General features: G+C 49.6%; 1 protein-coding gene across 1 annotated transcript; it reads right to left on the reverse strand.

Annotated features, from left to right (window-relative positions):
* Positions 1-15,272: 15,272 nt before the first annotated feature.
* On the reverse strand, positions 15,273-16,969 carry LOC144251698 (delayed-rectifier potassium channel regulatory subunit KCNS3-like). The gene has a single exon (XM_077794466.1). It carries the CDS (start codon positions 16,967-16,969, stop codon positions 15,494-15,496), a length of 1,476 nt encoding a protein of 491 aa, XP_077650592.1. The 3' UTR covers positions 15,273-15,493.
* Between the last annotated feature and the right edge of the window lie 4,358 nt (positions 16,970-21,327).

The following is a 21,327-nucleotide window of genomic DNA, read 5'->3' on the forward strand; positions in this document are numbered from 1 at the left end:
GACTTGCTCTCGCCGCGCCCCGAGGCTCTCCAGTTCTGAGTAATGCTTCAGTACCTTGAGAGAAAATGCCACCAAGTCATTTGAAGAGGCAGCAGTGATGAATCTGACTAGGCTTCCTCACCTAAGTCAACAAGGAGAATCTGGCCTTGGGCTGGTTCCATGAAGTCCTGCTGAGCCTGCCAGGTGCTGGGACGCAAGCCCAGGGAGGGAAGGGGAGAGCAAGTGGAAGGGCATGGGGTTCCCTCGCCTGCCAGGAGTCAAGTTGAGCCTCTTTGGAGGAGTCTGTGCTAATGAAGTTGAGAAAAATGTGTTTCCCCAGCCCTGAGTGAGGACGCGGCTTTGCTTAGTGGACCAAATAAATAATCAGGCAGGAGCAATTCTGCAGCCTAATCCAGGAGCCGGGCTGCCAAGGCAGCGCCATTCCACCTCTTCATGCCTCAGTTTCACCAGCTGCACCTGGAAGATAAGGCCAGGTTGCAAAATGAAGTGCTCGGAAATGTGGAAAGCTGAACCTGAAAGCTGACGGAGATGCTTGGAGGAGCTGGGGCGGGGGAGGCTGCGGCTAAACCCTGAATTACTTATTTTCTAAAGCCACCAGAAGACAACTATTCATTTGTTTCTCTGCATTCCTATTTCTTTTAAAAGAGACATTAGAAAATAGTTAGCTTCAGGTAGCAGTTGATTGAGGGGAAACAGGATGATTTTTCTACTATTATGTTAGAAACTCCTACATTAGCTCATCATTTGATGTTCTCAACACACCTACGTGGTGGGTGTCATTGCTACTTATCTAGTTATGATTACAGTGTGGTGTGGACGTGTAATATTGACTTGGTGTCTCTCTCTCTTGGCTTCACCATGGAGATGCCTGGAGAGACTGGATAGCATACTGGTGCCTTTCACACCCAAGATGTTCTGAATTGAGGTTGCAGATGCAGCCTAGGCTGGTAGCTTGGTTTTGTTTTGGTGGTTCTAGGGAGCGACCCTAGGTTCTCCTGCATGCTAGGCAAGCGCTGTCTCCAGGAGAGTCCAACATGGAGGAAAGAACCACAAAGGCCTCATTGAAGACCATGTGTGTTAAGGGCAGAAGGGCTGGCTCTGTGAGCCCAGGCCTGTGTCCCCCTTAGGAGTTGGTGGCACCAGCTTAGATCTTCTGGAGACACCTGCTTCTCTGGCCTCAGGCTGATTTCTAATAAATCAGCAAAGACTCAGCATGGCTGCCTTTAACAGCCCTCCCAAGTCAGGTGGCCCCAGAGAGGAGCCTGGTCAAATTTGCCTGGCTCCCTGGAGTCATCAATGGAACAAGCAGAAGGCAGTTCTGAGGAGCCTGGGCTGGGCAGAGGGCTCTCCAGGACAAGGCATGGCACTGGAGACGTGTGCATGGCCACAGTGCCGGCAGGACAGTAAGGATTTTGGCTCAAAGGTCACCTTCATGGAGATGGATTAATAAATCCAATGGCTGTACCGATGTCAATGTGAGAATATTTAGACCAGTGGCTCTCAGGGAATCTTGGAAAGACCCGGAGGGTGTGTCAAATCCCAGAAGGCAGGACCCTCCCCCAGGGCTTCTGATACAGCCCACCGCTGGGCTTGGTATGCTGACAGTTGGGGCCATGCCTTGGAGGCTGCCCCATTGGCTGACCCTCTTCTACATGCTCACTCTGTCACTTGTCTGACTGCCACCTGGACACCTAGTGCTGCCACTCTGCTGTGCCCACAGGGAGCTTCAATTGTCAACTGACATGTAACAGCATGGTTCCCAGCTCCAGCACCAACTGACAGGCTGAGGCTCACGCTGAGTCCCTACCTGCTGGCTCTCACACCCTGGGGAGATGGTACCCTGATCCCATTTGCACCCTAAGGAAGGGACAACAGACCTAGACCTGCATAACCTGCCGAAGGTGAGTGGGTATGGGGAAGAAACATGAGTGCTGACCTTCTCCCTTCACTCACCTACCAAATGGCAATTTCCTGTGGCTCAGCCCATAGCAGAGTCAAAACTTTGAACCCAGTAGGGCCACCACCAAAGCTGGGGCTCTCAACCCAAGCTCCTTGTCTCTTGTGACTCAGAGCTCTTTCTAAGGCTACCAGAGTATGACTGACAGGACCATAATGACAGCAGAAGGTAAGATCACAGGTGTGAAAGCCCACCCTCCCAAGTGTGGCCTGGGTCTCCTTGGGAACAGGAGGACCAGGAATCTGTGTGAGGCCACCGCTGGCAGCTAGCTTCCAGCCCACCCCTGGCCAGCCCCTTTCCTGTACCTGAGAGCCTGCAGCTAGAGGCCTGGGTGGGGTCCAGGTGTTTCTGCAGGGACAAAGCAGGTGGTGTGGCCGTGGCAGAGAGAGGCATGTCCTGTGTCCTTTGTCCTGTGTCTCCAATCCCCCAGGGAGCTCCTGAGCACAGATTCCTACCAAATCCCCCTCTGATACTGAAGGAAGAGGGGCGGCAACGGCTGGAATATTTGTCTAACATCAGAATGAGAAATCATGTCTGTGGCAGATGTCAACCTTCTCAGGATTGGACTTAGGAAACTGATGTTAGAAATTTGAAGAACTTAACTGGAAAATTCAGAAATATTCAGGAAAATAATTACCAAGAGTAGCTTTGATTTATTGAGATTTCTTGAGTACCTGCTAAGTGTTGGGCATTGTGCCAAACGTTTGCAAAATAACTTCACTTCATCTTTTACTGTCCTTAGAGGTGTGAATTCTATCTTTCCTTCAAGGACAAGTCACAGGATCATAGAGAGTAAATGGGTTGCCTGAGATCACTCAGGTCAGGAAATGGCAGTGCTGACTTGGATGGCCTTTCCCTGGCCCAGGAGGTCACAACCACTGTGCCATGCACATTGAAGTACGCCGTGCCTTTCCTCAGTTCCTTGCACCTGAAACTTCAGGGGTATCCCCAAGGCAGGCATGGAAAGAGAAGGGTGCATTTATCCATAATCTGCTGCCAGTGATTTCTAGTTTCTGGCGAGGCCAGCCAGAGCTGGGAATGTCTAAGGGAATCAATGTTCTATTTCTACATCAACCAGAGACCCCACTGGGCCTACGCTGAGGACTTGTGCCTCATCTTTGGTGCCCCGAAAAAGGTGGTGCCCCTGCAGATGCTCAGAAAACCCTTCAGCCAGGCTTTGGAGAGGGAACCTGGGAGGTGCCTCCTCCTCCACTGAGGATCTGGGGTGCGCTGCTCAGCAGGGACCTGCTGCCTGGCAGGGCTTCCCTGTGCACCACCCCAGCCCCTTACATCTGTCCAGCACCTTACGTCTCCAGCACCTCAAACCACCTTCTGCTCACTCAGAACCCACAGCAAACCACCTGGGCAGCTAACGAAACCAAAGTGGAATCCAGCACACCCAGCCCAACCATGAGCACTCTGGTTTCTCTTTCACAGTGGATGTCGGAGTGAGTGCTCCGTTTCCGTGGGGTACCTTGGATCTCCCCACATAACTGACACTCCTTCCAGAGGATTCTACATGGCAGCAGAACACTGCCTTGGCACAGAGCCACAATCTGACCCTTTTGCTGAGCACCAAGCAATTCTTCCACTTTAAGGACTATGTCCTGCTGTAGGATCATTGAACAAAAATCTTACAGCATTCTCTCAGGGTCCTTAGCATAGAATTCTAAGGATGCACCTGTCATGTCCGAGGGTTTACACCTCTTGATCAGCAAGCTGGTTTCTGGAAAGAAAAGTTATCTAAAGGCTCAGGTCTCCTCTGAGCTGCCCTTAAGTGTCTCTCTTGGTCTTCAGGACCCAGAATCCGATCCGCTCTGGGGGTTCCACTGACAAGATAGGGACCCTCCCTGTTACCCTCTCTGGATCCACATCCATCCAGCACTTACAGAGACACCCTGAAGCGACACAATCTTGGGTTTGGTGAGGCACAGCAATGATCACTCAGCAGAAAGAAAACCCTTTGGAAGCCATGTCCGTGCACACAGGGTGTGTGGCGAGAGTACTCACTTGGTAAGTAGCCATCACTTCTCTGTCCAAGGTCCGTGTTACAGAGACGCTGCCTGTGTTCTCATTGATTCTGAAAATTCCTTTAGGCTCTTGATCCACTCCCTTTCCAGTGAGCCGGAACCTGGACCCTTCAGGTCTGTCACTATCGACTACCTGGTCAGAGAAACAGAGTGACATTTAAGACTGTCTGGAAGATTCAGAGACAGTACATTGCCAACAACACTTGGAGACCAGTCTTCTCTCTCGGGTGCCCACACAAAGGTGCCTGATGGCTGGGATTTGCCTACAGCAGCTTTGCCCAAAATAGCCTTGCAAAACTACCTTTCATGCTAACATGCAGATCTCTGCAGCTTGTCGGGGGTGGGGAGTGCACCAGGTGGAGGAGACAGTGATGGATTGAGGAGAGCAAGAACAGCAGGAAGTTCAAAGTTGAACATTCATACTATTTTTAACTTCAGGAGACGGAATTTTTCTCCTCTGCAAGCAAAACTAAACAGGTAATGGAAACCATTTGCTCACAATCCTACACTGGGGGGTCTAGGTAAGGGCCGGGTCTTCACGGGCATCCAGTGCTCATGGGCAACACCACGTCCGGGCCACAGCACCACCGCCCCCTACATACACAGGTAAGAGGCTCAGAGTGAGGGAGCTCTTCAGATCTGTTTTTGTTTTTAAATCTTGAAACAATGCTGGGGAAGGTGTTCCCCCCCACACACTCTGGTTATTCCTACTTAGTGGGTAAAAACTGAGGCACAGAGACATTTAGCAAGTTGGCTGAGGTCACAGCTACCAAAAGATGAAGCTGGGATTCAGAGCCACATCTTCCATGTCTCTGCCATGTGACACTGTCATTTCTGAATTTACTTTAAGGAAATTCTCCCCAGATTGTTGACCTGGATTTGATATTTGAAGAGTAAATTCAGAAGGTAAAGGTAGAAGATTTGGGGGGGTAGCTCAGCAGCAGATCACCTGCCTACCACAGGCTGGGTCCTGAACAGTATCCCCAGCTCCACACACATGAAAAAAATGTAAAGAGAAAAGAAGGTCGTACCAGGCATAAAGGACCACAAGGACAAATGGTGAGGCCAAAGGAAGCCAGAGACCACGTTATGGGGATATCTTTGTGATATTGGGAGTTGGGCAGTTAAAGAAAGAACTATAATTTGTATAAATTGGCTCTAGAGTTTAGACCCAGGTTATCTCTATATATCTAATCTCACTTTATCACAAGAATTTACAAATGTTGATTTGATCATAAGGAAATAACCTGTACGTCACAAACACTACAGACAGTTGGTGACATGGAGCTGAAATAAAGCTGACTTGGAACCAGCTACAACCACTTTCCCCATGTACCATCACCTACTGAAACAGTCAACCAGGCCAGGTGCAGGTCAATCTGCACCCTCCAGAATCAGTGGATGTCTCCAAGCCTGCACCTGCAATTCTGCTGCATGACACCAGGTGACAGTGGTGCCTAAGGCAGCATGAACTTGATGGTTTACCTGGCTGGAAGGCTGAGTTCCAAAGGACAAGACAATTTTTGTTTTGTTTTGTTTGGTGTTTTGTGTTTTTTCCTGGTTTAAAATATTCTTTATTGAAATACGCTGAAGGTTTTAATTAAACGCCAATTACCTCTGCTTGCATTTTTAAGATTAATGGAAAATACGATCATTAAAAATAAGGCATGTGATACCTTGTGGCGAAAAGCATTTTTAATCACCACTTGCCTTGATTTAATCCACCTGACATCTTCTCCTGACCTACTTCCCTTGCTGGGGGACTCCAGGAGGTCCAGAGCCACAGCTTACGGGGCTCACTACTAGATGCCAACTCCTGGCCAAGAGCCCGGCACACGACGGGGCAGACACCAACCCATGCTGCTTACTGAGGAGTGCTACTGCTCAGACAGAGGCGTCCCAGTCCTAGCTATGCCAGTGACCACCGTGGACCTTCATGCCCCCGAGGCTCTCCTCATCTCTAAGATGGGAGTAATAGGCTAATGTCCCAGGGATCCCAGAGTCTAAAGAAACAGTGGAAAGTACACAGGAGGGGCCCAGTGAATGACAGGCAGCAATTGCAAGGCTAATTGTGATAATCACAACAAAATGCATGATGTTGTTCAGTTGGTCACTTGGACACCTCCAGGCATAAAAAGCATCTTGCTCTGATAAAAAAAAAAAGGAATCCCTCTCTACGGGAACAGATTTCCTTTCTAGAATCAAAACTCTCAAACCTCTCTGGTTCAAGAAGAGAGAAGAGAGCTGGGACAGCTGGGCACAGTCTCTTCTGCCATGCCCCAGCATGGACTTCCCCCAGCATGGACTGAAACCCCGCCTCCTTCTCCATGCATACCTGAGACAGACCCTGCCCACCTACAGTACAGTCTATGGAAAAGGACATGGTGTCCTGCAGTAGCTAGGGAGTGACCACATTCCCAGGAAGGGACTTCTGGCTACACCTGCCTGCCACAGGCCTACAGGTGAGGACATGCAGGGAGAGGCCTTGGTGGTCTTTGCTCTTTCTTGGCCCTTCCCTGCTCAGGAGGGGTGGGGAGCACAACACCCTGACTTTCTGGAAGTCATGAAGCATCATGGGCCCTGGGGGCAGACATTACCACCTCGGGTTCTCTACCTGCTGCTCGGCACCCACAGCTCAATTTTAGACTTGGAATTCTCCTGATCAATTTTTCCCTTTCCTGCCAAGGTCAGGTCTGGATCATTTCCTCCTCCTGCCTCAGAGAGCGGGAGCCACTTGACCTCATGGAAGCAGGTGTCAGAGAGAGAGGACCCTGTTCAATTAGCACTTACTTTTGGATCAAAACAACCTATGCCCAGGGAGGGTGCCAGGCACCGACTCCAGGCCTCTGCTCACAGCCTCCCTCTGAGCTCCTAAGAGCCTGCCTTTTAGAAAATATGTTGGCCCTGGCTGCATTTTAAAGGAGCAATCGCAGCCAGGGATGCTGTCCCCAGAGTGTGACCATCCACACAAGTAGGGCAGGATTCCTTCTAGCCAGCACAACTGGCTATGCCAGCCAGCACAGCATCACCTGGGAATAGGTTGGAATGAAAATTCCCAGGCCCCCTTCCTCAGAAACTTAGAGAGCAGAGACTGGCAATTGGAGTTTGCACAAGTCCCTCTTATGATCCTGACACCCCCCCTTCCCAGCCGAGGACCACTGCTATACCTGACTGTGTCCCTGCTGGTGCATGTTCTTGGTGAAGCTAGGTTTCTCCACTGTTCTTTGGAGATTTCTGCTGAAAATACACTGGGTTTGTTGCCACCTTCTTTCTGGGCCAGTTTTAAACACAGCAGTAGCTGGGTGCAGTGATGCACACCTGTAATCTTAGTGACTTGGGAGGCTGAGGCAAAAGAATCACAAGTTCAAAGCCAGGCTTAACACTCAGAGAGGCCCTAAGCAACTTACAGAGACCCTGTTTCAAAATGATAAATAAGAAGGGTTGGGGAGGTGGCTCAGTGGTTAGGTAGGTGGTCCTGGGTTCAATCCCTCCCATTACCTCCAAACAGAGCAGGAACAAGAACTTCAAAATCTGGTTCCTAAGACCTCAGCAAAACAGAGTTGCTGCTTTCCCCAAGGCACAGGCCAGCATCTCGACATGTATGAAAGGCCCTGGGCCTGGAGGACCCCAGGAGAGGAAGCAGAGGGGGAGGGTGGATCTTCCTGGGGAATCTGGGCTCCCAGCTCAGGGTCGCCTCAGGAGGGTGCTCAGGCCCAGAATCACCACTGCCTCTCTGACCTCTTGGACCCTCAGGAATTCAGAGGGACCCAGGCACAGAGTCACTCCTGCCTCCCTGAGCTGGGGGAGAAGAGCTGGGCAATGGCTACCAGCCCCAGCCTGGCCACCCTGGTCCCAGGCCAATCAAGTGTGGCTGCAGACAACATTCAGGGTACCACACTTGGCTCCTGAAGCTGGCCTGGTGCTGTCCCCACTGTGCCCAGTCCTCCGCAGCAGCTGAGCCTGCCCATCAACAGCTGCTGCTGTCTGCGGAGAGGGAGGGTGAGCAGTCGGCGCTCCTCTGGCCAGAGCAGCCCTGTCCACAGCAGCTGTGCACACCCTGCTGCACTCAGCCTCCCCGGGAGCCGGCTTTCCTGTTACCCTTCCTAAGGAGACATGGCTTCTCGGAGTGGGAGTCTTTCTTTCCTTGTCCTCTGAGTTGAAATGGAAAAGGGAGTTAATGGTGAGAAAGAACCGAAGAACTCGAACCCAGGAGCCAGGGGACATCTGCTGCACCCCTGGCACTCGAGCTCCCTGGCCATCGATGCGGAGGCTGGGAAGGTGTGAGGCCTGGGGTGGGTCCTGGCTGCCGGGCTGGGTCTGAGGGTCCTTCTTGCTGCACACACCTTCAGGGGGGTAACGCTCTGGGCAGAGCCAATGCCCCCTTTGGTTCCCCTGCTAACTCCTGGTCCCACCTCCATTCTTTCCTGCAAAGAACTAATGATATTAATTCATATGGCATTTTTCCTTTTGTTATTTTGTTATGGGGAGTGATCTAGGGGAACTTTACCACTGAGCTGTATTCCTAGTCCTTTTGGCTTTAAAATAAAAAATTGAGACAGGATCTCCCTAAGATAGTGAGTCTAGCCTCAAAGTTGCCGTCCGCCTCAGCCTCCCAAGTGGCTGGGATTACAGGTGTGCGCCGTAGCGCCCTGCTCATTTGGACATGTTTTTAAGGCATTTTTCCATGAGTTTACATCTGCATGTCTACACTCAGAACATGTGGCAGTTTTGAGTGTTTAAATAAACAGGATCGTTATCTGAGAATGATCTGAAATTTTTCTACTGACGGTGCTTACAGAGGCGGGTGATCTTAGACTCACAGAAATGTAGAGAGGGTAGAGCTCCCACTTGCCTTTTCCTCAGTTTCCCCTGAGGTGAACACCTTACTTAACCACAGGACCTTGGCCACCACTGAGACGGCAGCGCTGATGCTCCCTACAGATTTGTGTACTCAGATGCCACCAGTTCTTCTACAACCACCCTGTTCTGATCCAAGACCTAGCACCTGCCATGGCCGTTAGTGAAGTGTGGTTTCAATGGCGCATCCTGGGGATGCTCAGGGGTCCCAGCTCTCCCTTAGTCGTGCTGGCACCGGTCCCCGATCTCAGTCTGGAAATTACACCACTATGTTAAACAGCGGTGTCATCTGGGTATCTTGTTGCTCTAGCCCTGCCCCAGTGCCCGGTGCCCAGTGCCCGCCATGGTCAGAGCCTTGGCTCAGGTTTCTAGAGGGCCTTGTCTGTTTGTTCTCAAGGCCCAGAACAGTGGTGGTACACAATTGATATCTAATAAGTAGCTCCACCGTGTGTGAGTGAGTGTTGGGGTCTCTGGATTGGCCTCAAGGTCTGAGTCCCTTTGCCATCTCCTTTCCTAATCACAACAAGAGCGGCCATTCTGAAATGCAAGCCCGAGTCTGACCAGGGCTGCCTGTGGCTCCCCACTGCCTTCACAGGTAAACTCCCAGAGGCAGTCCCCCCTCGATGGACCTCTGCCTGCCTGGCCACCGGGAGCTACAGACCTCTTGACCTTTGCCCACTTTCTCTGGACCATTTTGCAGAACTCTGGTTCCCCTCCATGTCGGCTGGGGTCCCCTCCTCATGGAGTCCCTTCCTGGACTCAGGGCTGGGGATTACCCACACCTAGCTTCTCCTGTCCCCTGCCCTGCTCCATGGACACCTACCCTGGCCCTCCTCTGGCCCTAGACTCCTCACTTCCTGGTCTGTGAAGCACAGAGAACAGATTGCTCTTGGCTGGTGGGGGTGGTCACTGCCCCTTGGCTATTGATTTCTTACTCTTTTTCACTTTCCCTGGGTTTGGAACACAGAAGACACTTGATTAACGCTTTAAATGAAGAAGTACAACTTTATTTGCATGTTTTTATATGACCGTAAAATGCTTTATAAACTCACAATCTAAAAATAAAAATAAGGCCTGTTGCACTGGTATCTCTTTTTGAAAATGAAATCAATATTTGTATGCAACAACAGCACTTTTTCTCTCATTGTGATGCTTCAGAGTGAGCTTCCCAGCATCTGGGGGTGCCTAAGAGTCAAAAAGGGACGCTTACTCTCATTATAGTCTGGGAAAGGGACCCTTTAAGTAGAGACCCCCTTTTGAAGTAAACTAGAAAATAATTAAAGCCCTCCCCCCAAAAAAATTACCAAAGAGAATAAAACACACATGAATTATATTGTGCTTTGGGCATGAAGGTAGGAAGGGTAATTTTCCTTATGGTATATTCAGTTTTATAAAAAAGTACACACACACACACACACAGGATCCATGTGCAGATACAGGGAAAGTTGATTATATATATTTGTACTGGGGATCAAACCCAGGAATCCTTAACCATTGAGCCACATCCATAGTCCTTTTTAATCTTTTATTTTGAGAGAGGGTCTTGCTGAGTTGCTTAGGGCCTTGCTAAGATGCTGAGGCTGGCTTTGAACTTGCGATCCTCCTGCCTCAGCCTCCTGAGCTGCTGGGATTACAGGCATGTGCCACCCCACCTGGCAATCCTGTATTATTAATACAGTGAAGGATAACTTTTAAAAACATAGGAGAGGACTCATTTGAGCTTGTGTACGTGCTGTTTAGAATATGCCTTCTACTCTGCTCATAGAGAAGACGGCCTTCACCCATACTTATTGAAGGGCGTTGGTGTGTATCCTTAGACTGGTCTTCCAAGGGCGTCTGTGAACCCTGACCGGTTCTGTTGTGGGTTGGACCTTGTGTGCCTTTGGCCTGGAGACGTGCAGGCATCTGGCAGTCTGAGCAGCTGTGACGTCCATCCCTGCTCCTGCCCACATGCTGGTCAGCCCCTTTCTACTTCTAGGCCACAGGCTAACATGGAAAACTAAGGACAGCCCAGTGTCTGGTCCCGGTGCCCTAGTGGAGGCACACTGGGCCCTGCCCAGGCGGTCCCCAGAGCCATGGCTGGACAGCACTGTGTGGATCAGGGCTGGTCCTCACCGACTTGTTCCCATCATCCCTTGGAGATGCAGAGGACAGGACAGGATGGAGCCTGCGGCAGGAGCCCCAGCACCACAGGATGAGGAGCCCTGTGTCCCCCTGTGGCCTCCTCACGAGAAGTCACAGTGCGTCTTTGTTTCCCTCCTTTTGTGTGTGTGTCTTCACACATGTACTAAGGGTGATGATGGCCATCTCAGGTCACCGTCATTCCTACCCCCAGGCCCCTTCTTGATTTATCCAAGACATTCACCTGACCCCAGGCCTCGTTCTAAAGCACTCAACATTCATTGCGTTTTATTGTTGCTTTTTTATTCTTTTCTTATAGTTTATATTGTTTTGGTCATTTTCTCAGGGTTGCAGGGTTTTATTTTATTTACGTATTTATTTATTTATTTATTTTTAGTACAGCATTTCTAAATTTCTATGTCTTTATAGGGATTTTAATTATTTACAATTTACTATATGATAACGTGGCTTATTAAATTTCTACTTTTGAAAGTTTTTTAAAAGACTTACTGTTGGCCTGCCACAATATCATTACTAAACGATCCATGTGCAGATACAGAAAAAGAATGAGTATTCTGTGCATGTCTAAATGGTGACCACGGTGGGGCAGCAATGCAGGCCACCACCAAGAGATGAAGGGATCAGTGGAACGTGGTGGATGCACACAATGGAATAGTATTCAGCCTTGAGAAGGAAGCAGATTCTGATGCCTGCTAGGACATGGATGAGACTGAGGGCGTCAGGACCCCTCAGAAGGAGAAAACCTCCATGATCCACTTAATGAGGTTCACAGAGCATAAAAGCCACAGAGATAGAAGGTAGAAGAGGCCTCACCAAGGAACGGGATTGCAGGATGATTGCTTCATGAGTGTGGAGCTTCAGTTGAGAAAAATGAAAGCATTCTGGAAATGATGGGAGGGTGACGCGGTGATGTGAGTGCACGTAGCACCATCACTGCGCATGTTCAACTCACAGGTAAACCACAGTGGGTTTCTCTGCACAGGGCATAGGGCTCCAGGTCTGTCACCTCTAATAATGGCAATCGAGCAGTTCCGATCCTCCCTGCCTGGCTCACATGTTGACTTCCAGATCCACAATGTCTGGAAAGAAAGAGGCCTTTGAACTTGAACATAATTGATTCATATCCTGCCCTGTTTCACCTCCAGGGTTTGGGTGGACAAGGCAGGTTAGGACCTCTTGGAGAATCATAGAAAACAACTCTGGTCAACAGCCTCAGTCTCCAGATTGGGACAAATCATTGCTCCCCACAGTTAAATCCCCAAGGATATGCTTCCGGAACTTTCTGCCTCTTGTTCACAACAGGTAACTGGGAATTTTGTGACGTGACACCATCTTTCTGACTAGACGGCAAGCTCTTGGGGGCAGAAGCCATGTCTAATTGTGCTTGCTGCTGTCCTCGAGGGCCAAACCTAGCTCCTGGAACAAGGTGATGGCTCAGGCATTTGTTGAGTGGAAATTCGAGCCCAGCTCTCCCTGGAAACACCCTGGCTGTCTCTGGGGATGCACAGCAGGCCGGGCTTGATCCTGGACACGCCAGGTGGGAACCAGAGCCCGGCGAGTGGCTGGAGTCATGTGAGGTGGTCAGCAGTCCCAGGTGGTGCCCAGAGTGTCAGAGGAAATGTCAGATTGCACAGGGTGGCCGGGAAGGGTTCCCAGGCATTTGTCACTGTGTTTGCTGCTGAGGAGAAGGTTATAAGGTTAAGAGACCAGGAGGAGGGGAGGGCTGCCCACCACAAAGGCCCTCCCCTGGGAGGACATGGGGGTCTCTGAGCATGAACTCGCCATCCTTTCATGGCTCTCCCCAAACACCCCCACCCTACAGCCTCACACAGGGAAGGGGGACCTGCCTCGCTCTGGTGGGAGCCCACCTGTCTTTAATGACCCAGCTGGGCTCCTGCCTGGTGGTCAATTGCTGTCCCCTTGTATTTACCAAGGCGTTTTCCCTCTTGAACACAATTCCTCTAGCACATTATCTTCCCTCCACACCTTCTTTTATTACATTCAGAATATTAAGATCATTTTTCACTCCAGAGTACTCCCAGCCCCCGAGGGCGCACAGTTCAGCACACACTGCAGACCCTGTGCTAAGCGATGACGGAGATGCTACAGCAGAGAAAGAGGAAGAAGTCACGGTTGTGACTCAGTCCTTGTGCTGTACCTCTCTGGCACCAAAGTCCATTTGTCACAATTTTGTAGCCCTTTTTGTCCATAGAGTAAATGGAGATGCTGATGAGTCATTTCCTGAGTCTGGTTCCCAGTGCACTATGAGATTTCCAGGCCTCTGCTCCCTGTGCCCTTCAGAATAGCTTCCTTGCTCTCGCCTCCTGCTGTTCTACCATGGATCAAGATGGCCCCCAATCTCTGGTGAAGTCGCTAGGTCTTCTCTACCTGCCATCTCTTCCACTCAAGGATCAGACTGATGGAGGTAGAAAGGAGTCCCTGAGGCTGTCCTCATGGGCTCCAGCTCCTCCCCTTCTGGGACCCTCGACCTATCCTTCCCTGGCCACCGACAGTCACTTGTGGCCATCTGACTTGCCTTGGTCAATGAAGTGTGAGAGTGACATGTGTCACTTTGGTTTACTCCTCGCAAAAACCTCAAGAGCTCTGGTGTTCTTATCCAAGGTCCCTTTGCCTCCCCGTGCTGACAAGTAATCTCTATGTAGTGATGATTTCACTGACCTGGGTCCCAAATAAGGAATGAAGACAATGGTGAGCACAACCCTCAGTGACTGTGGTGCTCAATCTGATCTGTGTTACCTTTGTCAACAGAAATCTGAGGCTTCTTATCCCCACAGCAGAGCCTGACCTATCCTGACTAAAACACAGAGAACGTGAGACAGGTGTCGTGTCGGCCCCAGGTCAGAGCTCCCGACATGGGCAGTTGTGTGGCCTTTCTGAGCCTCATGCTCTTCTTCTGCACAACAAGAGCAATGCCTGTCCTAAAACAAGTATGGCAAGTGTTTAGGATGCCTAGGAACACAAGCATGCTGAATAATTTAAGGAAAGTATTCTTGTTATGCCTGTTGATGACAACACAGGTCACCATTTATTGAACCCAGCTATCTGCTGCACATTATTCTAAGCACTTTGCACATATTAGTGCATCTAGTTTTACAACTTGTTGAGATAGGTACTGATGTTAATCTCCACTTTATGGAGGGATAAACGGAGTCTCCAAAATTTAGTCATCGTCAGCTTAGATGACGACTTTGGATTGTAACCAAACCATTCAGAGGCCACAGCCTTGAGCCATATGCATGTGGTCAACTGTTGGGCATATGCTGGGCTGGACATGGGTGCCCATGGGAATAACAGAGCCTAGTACCAATGGGGAAGCTCCCAATGTGGACTCTCTGAGCGGCACCCCTCCAAGAGGACTGAGGGATGTTCATCTCAAGTCTGTGTCGGTGGTGGAGCCAGGATTAGGGACTTCAATGTCTGGCTTCCAGATTTATATGTATCTGAAGGGTCACCCATTTCCTCTGTACATCAAATTCCTGGCAGCAACATCTCTAAATGCTCTCACCTCCCTGCTCCCCCAAGCTTTGTCAAGGTAATGGCACAATTTGAAGCTCTCGGCATGTGTTCCGCCATCTAAAAGGATAATAAATTAATCTTGCCCTTGGACGCTGTTGGAATAGACAGACTTAATCTCTTATGAACTGGTCAACTTTTCTTTCCAGCTTCCACTCACTCCTTTCTCCTCCATCAGTTCAACTTTTTACAGTTCCCAAAGAGGGTTAAACCAAATATTTATGGACTCATTTGAACCACAGTTCAGAAAAAGCAACGTAACACAATCAGCATTATGAACCTGGAGCTGTTCCCACTGGGAAGCAATCAGCAGGAGCAGTGAGCTGCTCCTCCCTGGGAGTCCCAGGAGCCTGCACTTCCCGAAAGTTCCAACAGGTCTCCTCTTACTTCTTTTAATTCAGGACAAATTTCAATGGCAAGACTGATGCTTGGAAACATAAGTAGCATCAAAAAATATAGACAATTTTATTTATTTTTTATTTTATTTTATTTTTTCTCCATACTGAATTAGGAAGTTTATTAAGCTCCTAATCTCCATGTCTAGGATGTAAACATGGATTTACATGCATTGTCTCATTTTGTGGATCTTACATGCATGTAGTCTTCATCAGCTGGACCTCGGAGTCTACTTGTCAGTAATTTACAGTTAGCTCAATGTGAGTAAATGGCAAATACAGGATGATGCATAAGCCGGAACAAAACTCCCACCCAATATCATTTACTTTTTTTTCCCCCAAAACCATATCACAACTCTCTCTTGTAAAAAATAAATTTCAGAACGAGGCATTTCATTGACCTCACTGAGAAAAATAAAGATAATTCTATCATTTCAGAATTCAGCAATGAATGTCCAACTATGGCTAAAAGGTACGCCCTGAGAATTAAATGAATTTAACAAACCCATTAAGGTTTATAAAGCTGTGTTAACCTAATGTCAGGAAGGGGCACAAGATACAGGCACAAATGTCCCTGCTCATTTTGCTGTGCAATTCTCCAAGGATGCGGTGTTATAAACATCCTCATTGTCTTCGATGCTCGAAGCATCTGTGGAATCGGGATCGCTCACCATGATGCCCACGGAAGAGAGACTGGTACTGAAGGCATGCACCCGCTGTGCATAAATGTCCCTAATGTTAAAGTAAGGTAGCTCATGACTCTTCTCCAGTGGGTCCTCACTGCACTGGTCCACATCAATGTCCTTTTGCTTCTGGTAGTACTTGGAAAACTTGTTGAAGATGATGGTGAAAGGAAGGGCCACCACCAATATGCCGCAGATGATGCACGTGCTGGCGATAATCTTCCTGGCCAAGGTGACAGGATGGGTGTCTCCATAGCCCACAGTGGACATGCTGATGGTGGCCCACCACCAGCAGACGGGGATGATGGTGAGGCTGGATGTGTGGTCATCTTTCTCCACAGAGTAGATAAGCACGGAGAAGATGGAGATGCCGACAGACAGGAAGAGAAGCAGCAGCCCAACTTCATGGTAGCTGTGTCTCAGCATGGCCCCCAGAGACCGAAGTCCTACGGAGTGCTGGGCCAGCTTCAGAATTTGGAAAATTCTCATAAGGCGAAGGATCTGGCCCACCTTGCCCATGTTCTCAATGTCCTCCCTCTCTTCTTCCTTGGTGTCTACCGCCAATGTGGCATAGAAAGGAATAATGGAGACAAAGTCAATTATGTTCAGAGGATTCTTCCAGAATTTCTTTTGACAGGGAACAGCAACCAGCCGGATGGCAAGCTCCCCAGTGAACCAAGCAATACAGGCAATCTCCACACCCTCCAGCACAGGGTCGTCCACCTCCCCATCCTCATTCTGGAACTCCGACATGCTGTGGACACACATGGCCACTATGGAGGCCAGCACCACGCTCAAGGAGGAGATGGCAATCAGCTTGGCAGACAGGCAGTACCCAGGGTTTTCCATTCGAATCCAGATTTTCTTCCGGAGCTGACCGAACTGCAGCTGGTCAAACTTCTCCAGCTCTTTCTCAAACAGAGAGGACTCTTCAAACGAGGAGTTGGTGCTCACGTCATTGCTTTTCTGGTCCCAGTCCTTCTCGTGGTTTTCCTCTTTGCATTCCTGGTAGCGACCACTGCAACAGGAGTCAATGAAGAGCTCGTAGATGCCCCAGTACTCGATCTCCTGGCAGAAGGAGAACACACACAGCTCCTCCATGACGTGCAGCTTCCCCGTGTAGTAAAAATTCAAGACGTATCTGAACAAGGAGGGGTTCCGATCAAAATAGTACTCTTTATCGGCCACACTGTAATCATCACACAGTTCCAGGATGGCCTCCTCAGAGTGGCAGGTGAGCAGCTTCCCCAGTCTGGTGTGAGGGAACCTCAGGAGCGTGCTCTGGTCAACAGACTGCTTAAAGCCCCCCACGTTCAAGTTGACAAGTTCCTTGTCTTGTCCAGGGCAATGGAAAAACTCACCAAACACCATTATGGATCCAGGAAGTTGAGAGCTGGCTGGGAAGGGGGAAGAGGACGATCACGAGGCACCCTTGTGGTGGTGATGTCACACACTCTGCCCTCATCCTGCACAGTAGAACGTCCATTGTCATCCAAGAAGCTTCGCCCTTCTTCCCTCTTTGGAACGTGGAGTGCACATAGGCATTGAGTGGCCAGAAAGAAGAGAAGAATCCTGTTCTCTGGTTGTACAAGCCAAGCACCCTCTGGGAAACCACTCTCTCGGATTGGCGAGATGCAGAATCCTCAGCCAAGGTGCTCCTGGGTCATGTGTAGAAATCATGAGCTTCTTTCTTTTTCATTCACCCAGAGATGCTTTACAGCAGGCACTATCCGTTTCAGCTGTCCGCAGCTGGCGCAACAGGTAGAGACTTAGGACTCCAGTAACGACACGCTCCAGGGACTGGAAGATGGGGGACGCCTGCAGACAGGCTCCCAGTAGGATGCAAAGTCCCTTGCAGGAGTAGACCTGCCCCGGCAACCCGAATCGCCGGAGCCTGCAGGAGTCCTGGTGCGTCTGGCTTGCTCTGCTCTGCAACGCTGCGCGCCAGTGCTGCAGGGATCAGGCCTCTCCGCACTGCCCTGCACCTGCCGCCTTGGCGGCCAGGAGAGCGGGGTGGCCAGCGTCGGTCGGTCAGTCCCTTGGTCCCACTGGGCTTGAGAAAGGCTGACAATTTTAATCATTTTCATCGGAAAGCCTGATATTCTCTGCTATGTACTTGCTTAGGAGGATGTGGGCACAGCTTTGGGCTTCTTCATTCTCTAAAGGAACTACTGTTGCTCACAAGTGGATCCTGCCCTGATTAAAAGCTGCCAAGGGTCCTTCATCCCCTTAAAGTCAGGGAAAATTCAGTGTATCACCTGCTTTCTGCCTGTCTTCATCCTGTGTCCACAAGCACCCTCTCATTCTATTTTGCTGCTATTTCCCCTCAGGGTGCCATGTTCAGGCCTGTCTCTACTCTACTTCAGCCCCTGGTTGCTGCCTTCTGACCCAGAGGCTCCTATCCAAAGGCAGAGTCTGCCTATCTGATCAGATCCTCTCTTTGGGAAGCCCAGGATTGGGGCAGAGACTGAGGATCCTAAGGGAAATATTGGCTTGGAAGTTGGGTCTGCCATGTTGGGTGAGACCCTACTGGACCATAAGTCCATGGCAAGAAACACAGTCTTCAGGGGAAACGGAAGAGAGTGGATGATCTCTCCACTATGATTTCATCTTGTTCCTCACCCTTGGTTTCCAACTTCGCTCTGACACCAAATTAGCACACACTCCTTTCCTACATGAGGCCTGGTCAATGCCTTTCATCCACCAGGATCTTTCCAGATGGATGTCTGTACGTGCTATTACACAGATGCTCCTCAAATGTCACTTTACGGTAGTTCTTCAGAGAGGATGTCCTTGGCCACCCATCACAAGCAGCGGGGTCTTTCCTTCCCTATTGTCCTCCAGCTCAATCCCCTGCTGTGGACTCTCCTTCACAGAACTGACATGTTTCCTGCACATCCATGTCTGTTGTCTTGTTCACTATTTAGGTATAAGCACCGAGTTAAGAGGGATTCTGCTTCATTTGCTGCTATGAGCAGCGAGCATGGCCCATGGTAGACGCTCAAATAGTTTTTTAATCAATAAGGAAGTTATGTAAAGAGAGCTGAAACAAGAGACCACAGGGTCAGAAAGAAAGAGAAAGAGTGCATGAGCCAATGAGCAGAGCCAAGATGCTCAAGAATGCCTTGTCAATCTCTGGGGAGGATCCACTCTGCTTCTTGGACTTGCATCCATGAGTTAGGCTCACATCCTCCAACAAAGTTGATTTGAATCATTCTCCTAATTCAATGATCTCAATGACACACACACTTTCAAGAATAGGGCAGGTTTCTTCCTGAATATCAACAGGCCCATGGATGTAGTGAAATCAACTTGCTTGAATATCTTTTGTCTTCAGAAGATTATAAATTCTTAAAAATATGTTTCTACCTACCTATGGAGGATTGAGCCCAGGGCCTTGTGCATGCAAGACAAGTACTTTACCCCCGAGCTACATCCCCAGCTCTTTTTATTTTGAGACAGAGTCTCACTAATTTGCCCAGGCTGGCCTCAAACTTGGGATCCTCCTGCCTCCTTCTCTGTAGGAGCTGGGATTACAGACATGCACTACTGTGCCTGGTTCTAAGGCATGCTGTTATAAGGGGCTTTCAAGAAGATAAGATCACACCAGCTGTGAACCAACAGAGGCTCTGGGAAGAATTTCGGGAGGAGCTCTATCTACAAGTCTCTGTAGGGAGCTGAATAGGCATCAGATTTCTCTCAAGCGAGATGACTAATCCCCCAAGATGACCTTGGGCAAAGGCACCTGCCCAGCAACTGCAGTGTTGGTGGTGACCCCTGAACAGATGGTGATACAGTGGACTCTCTCCCATGGGGCTGTGGGGCTAGGTAGAGACCCTGTGTAGAGGGCACCTTTGAGAGAAGGTCTGTCCTGGGTGAGCACAGACAGGCCCGTGAGTGGTTGGAGACAGAAAGGTGGGGCAATGGTAATGTCTGGTGCACCATCTGAGGACAGCAGAAGAGACTGTCTTAGTCTTGTTTTAGAAAAGCCACCTGATGCCAGTGAACAGGCTCGGCTCATGCACCCAGGGGCGTTTGCTGGTGGCACAGTGGCCTGTTGATGGACAAGGCTGCCACGTGGCACTCAGGTCAACACTGTCTGCCCATAGTAATGCGCTGGAGGCATCAGTGCCAGAGGCACTCTACGGTCCCTCCCCAGTCCCAGCTGCTATGATCCCGAGTCTGAAGGTGGGCAGGGCTGAGGACAGGTGCATCATCGAGTGGGCACGGGTCTCTAGGGATCTCTGCTGAGCCCAGTTGGCCACCTCCCCCCTACTGTGCTCCATGAAGTATGTGGTTTCCCTGCCACAGACGGGGGTGGGATGGTGGGGAAGACTCAGCCAAGTGATGTCACTAAGGGATTGCACAGTTAGTTTAGAAATGGAACCCTCTGAGGTCATCTGGGCCAGTCTAGAACTCCAGATGATGGTCAATTCCACTCTCCCGCCCTCCCCCTGATCCTTCACTGTCTGAAATGACGCCTCAGAAGGCACAAGGCAGCCAGGCGGGCTATCTCCAGGGTCTGGCTGAATGTGAAGTGGTGGCTGGCATTTCTTTGCAAGGTTCCTGTGAACAGACCCTGAGCCCAGGTGGCACTGCAGGTTCTTACTGTTGTGGGCACCACGGCCCTGGTGCATGCCTGTACAGCCCCCCGACAATGGAAGACGGATGCTTGGCCAGCCCCAGCACTTTCTTACTTGAAGCCAAACACATTTTCTAGACTCATTTGTAAACTGCCTAACTCCCTCCCCCAGCCAAGCTCATTCTGCCTCCCAAGTTCTCTAGTTGTTATAAGCTTATCACAGAAGTAAATCAAAATGTTCTCAAGAGGAGAAGAAAAGATAAAAGCAAAAAATGCAACATCCCCAAGAGAGGAATATTTTTTATAGTTCAACAACTCTCACAATTCTGTCTTTAAAAAAATCCATTATTTAATTTTAGTACCATGGAGGTGCTGGTGATGAATAACGGCTTCTCATCTACCTTCTAGTATTTCTAAAATATTAATACTGGTTGGATACCTCTCCTAAGGGGAGGCAGGAGTTGAATCTTTTATAGGCTCTGGAGACTGTTCCCCCACAACAGACCCTGCACTCATCTCTACCCCTCCTGTGCTCGGGGCTCCTCAAATTATGTCTGCATCAAAGGGTAGTGCAGAGGGGAGGCAGGAGAGACACGTTTCCCAGCAGTCCCTGCTGCATTATTGTCTCTTTCCAACACTTCACTCTTGAAACTACTCACCAAGATGCACCTTCTTGGGGTACACCAGAATCACACACAGAAACCACAAGGATTGGACTCCATGACCTCCCCAGGCCCAATCTCTGCCCAGCCTAGCAAGTCTCCTGACACCTGCAGCTGCAAATCATCAACTCTGAGCTTCAGACACTGAGTCTAACACAATGGTTCTTGAGCATCTTAAGCAGGTGGTGATTTTGTGCGTGTGCGCGCGTGTATGTGTGTGTGTGTGTGTGTGTGTGTGTGTGTGCATGCTTTATTTTTATATTTGAAGTACAGGAGAGGAATGAAGGGACTTTCCGAATAAACTAAAAACAGGACTGTAAATAGTTGTTCTTGGCAATGAACTTAAAAAAAAAAAGGCAGTTTGCTTTTCTTTCCATTTTGTGAAACTAACACATGCACACTAGAAAAATCTGACAAACCAACCAAAGTGAAAAGTCAAAACCTAAGATGCTCAATGTCTACTTTATAGTCATGACAATTTGGTG

This window comes from Urocitellus parryii, unplaced genomic scaffold, assembly GCF_045843805.1.
Source record: "Urocitellus parryii isolate mUroPar1 unplaced genomic scaffold, mUroPar1.hap1 Scaffold_151, whole genome shotgun sequence".
Classification (NCBI taxonomy): Eukaryota; Metazoa; Chordata; class Mammalia; order Rodentia; family Sciuridae; genus Urocitellus; species Urocitellus parryii.

Coding starts and splice junctions, on each gene's coding strand:
- LOC144251698 (XM_077794466.1), bottom strand. CDS start 16,969: ATGGTGTTTGGTGAGTTTTTCCATTGCCCTGGACAAGACAAGGAACTT.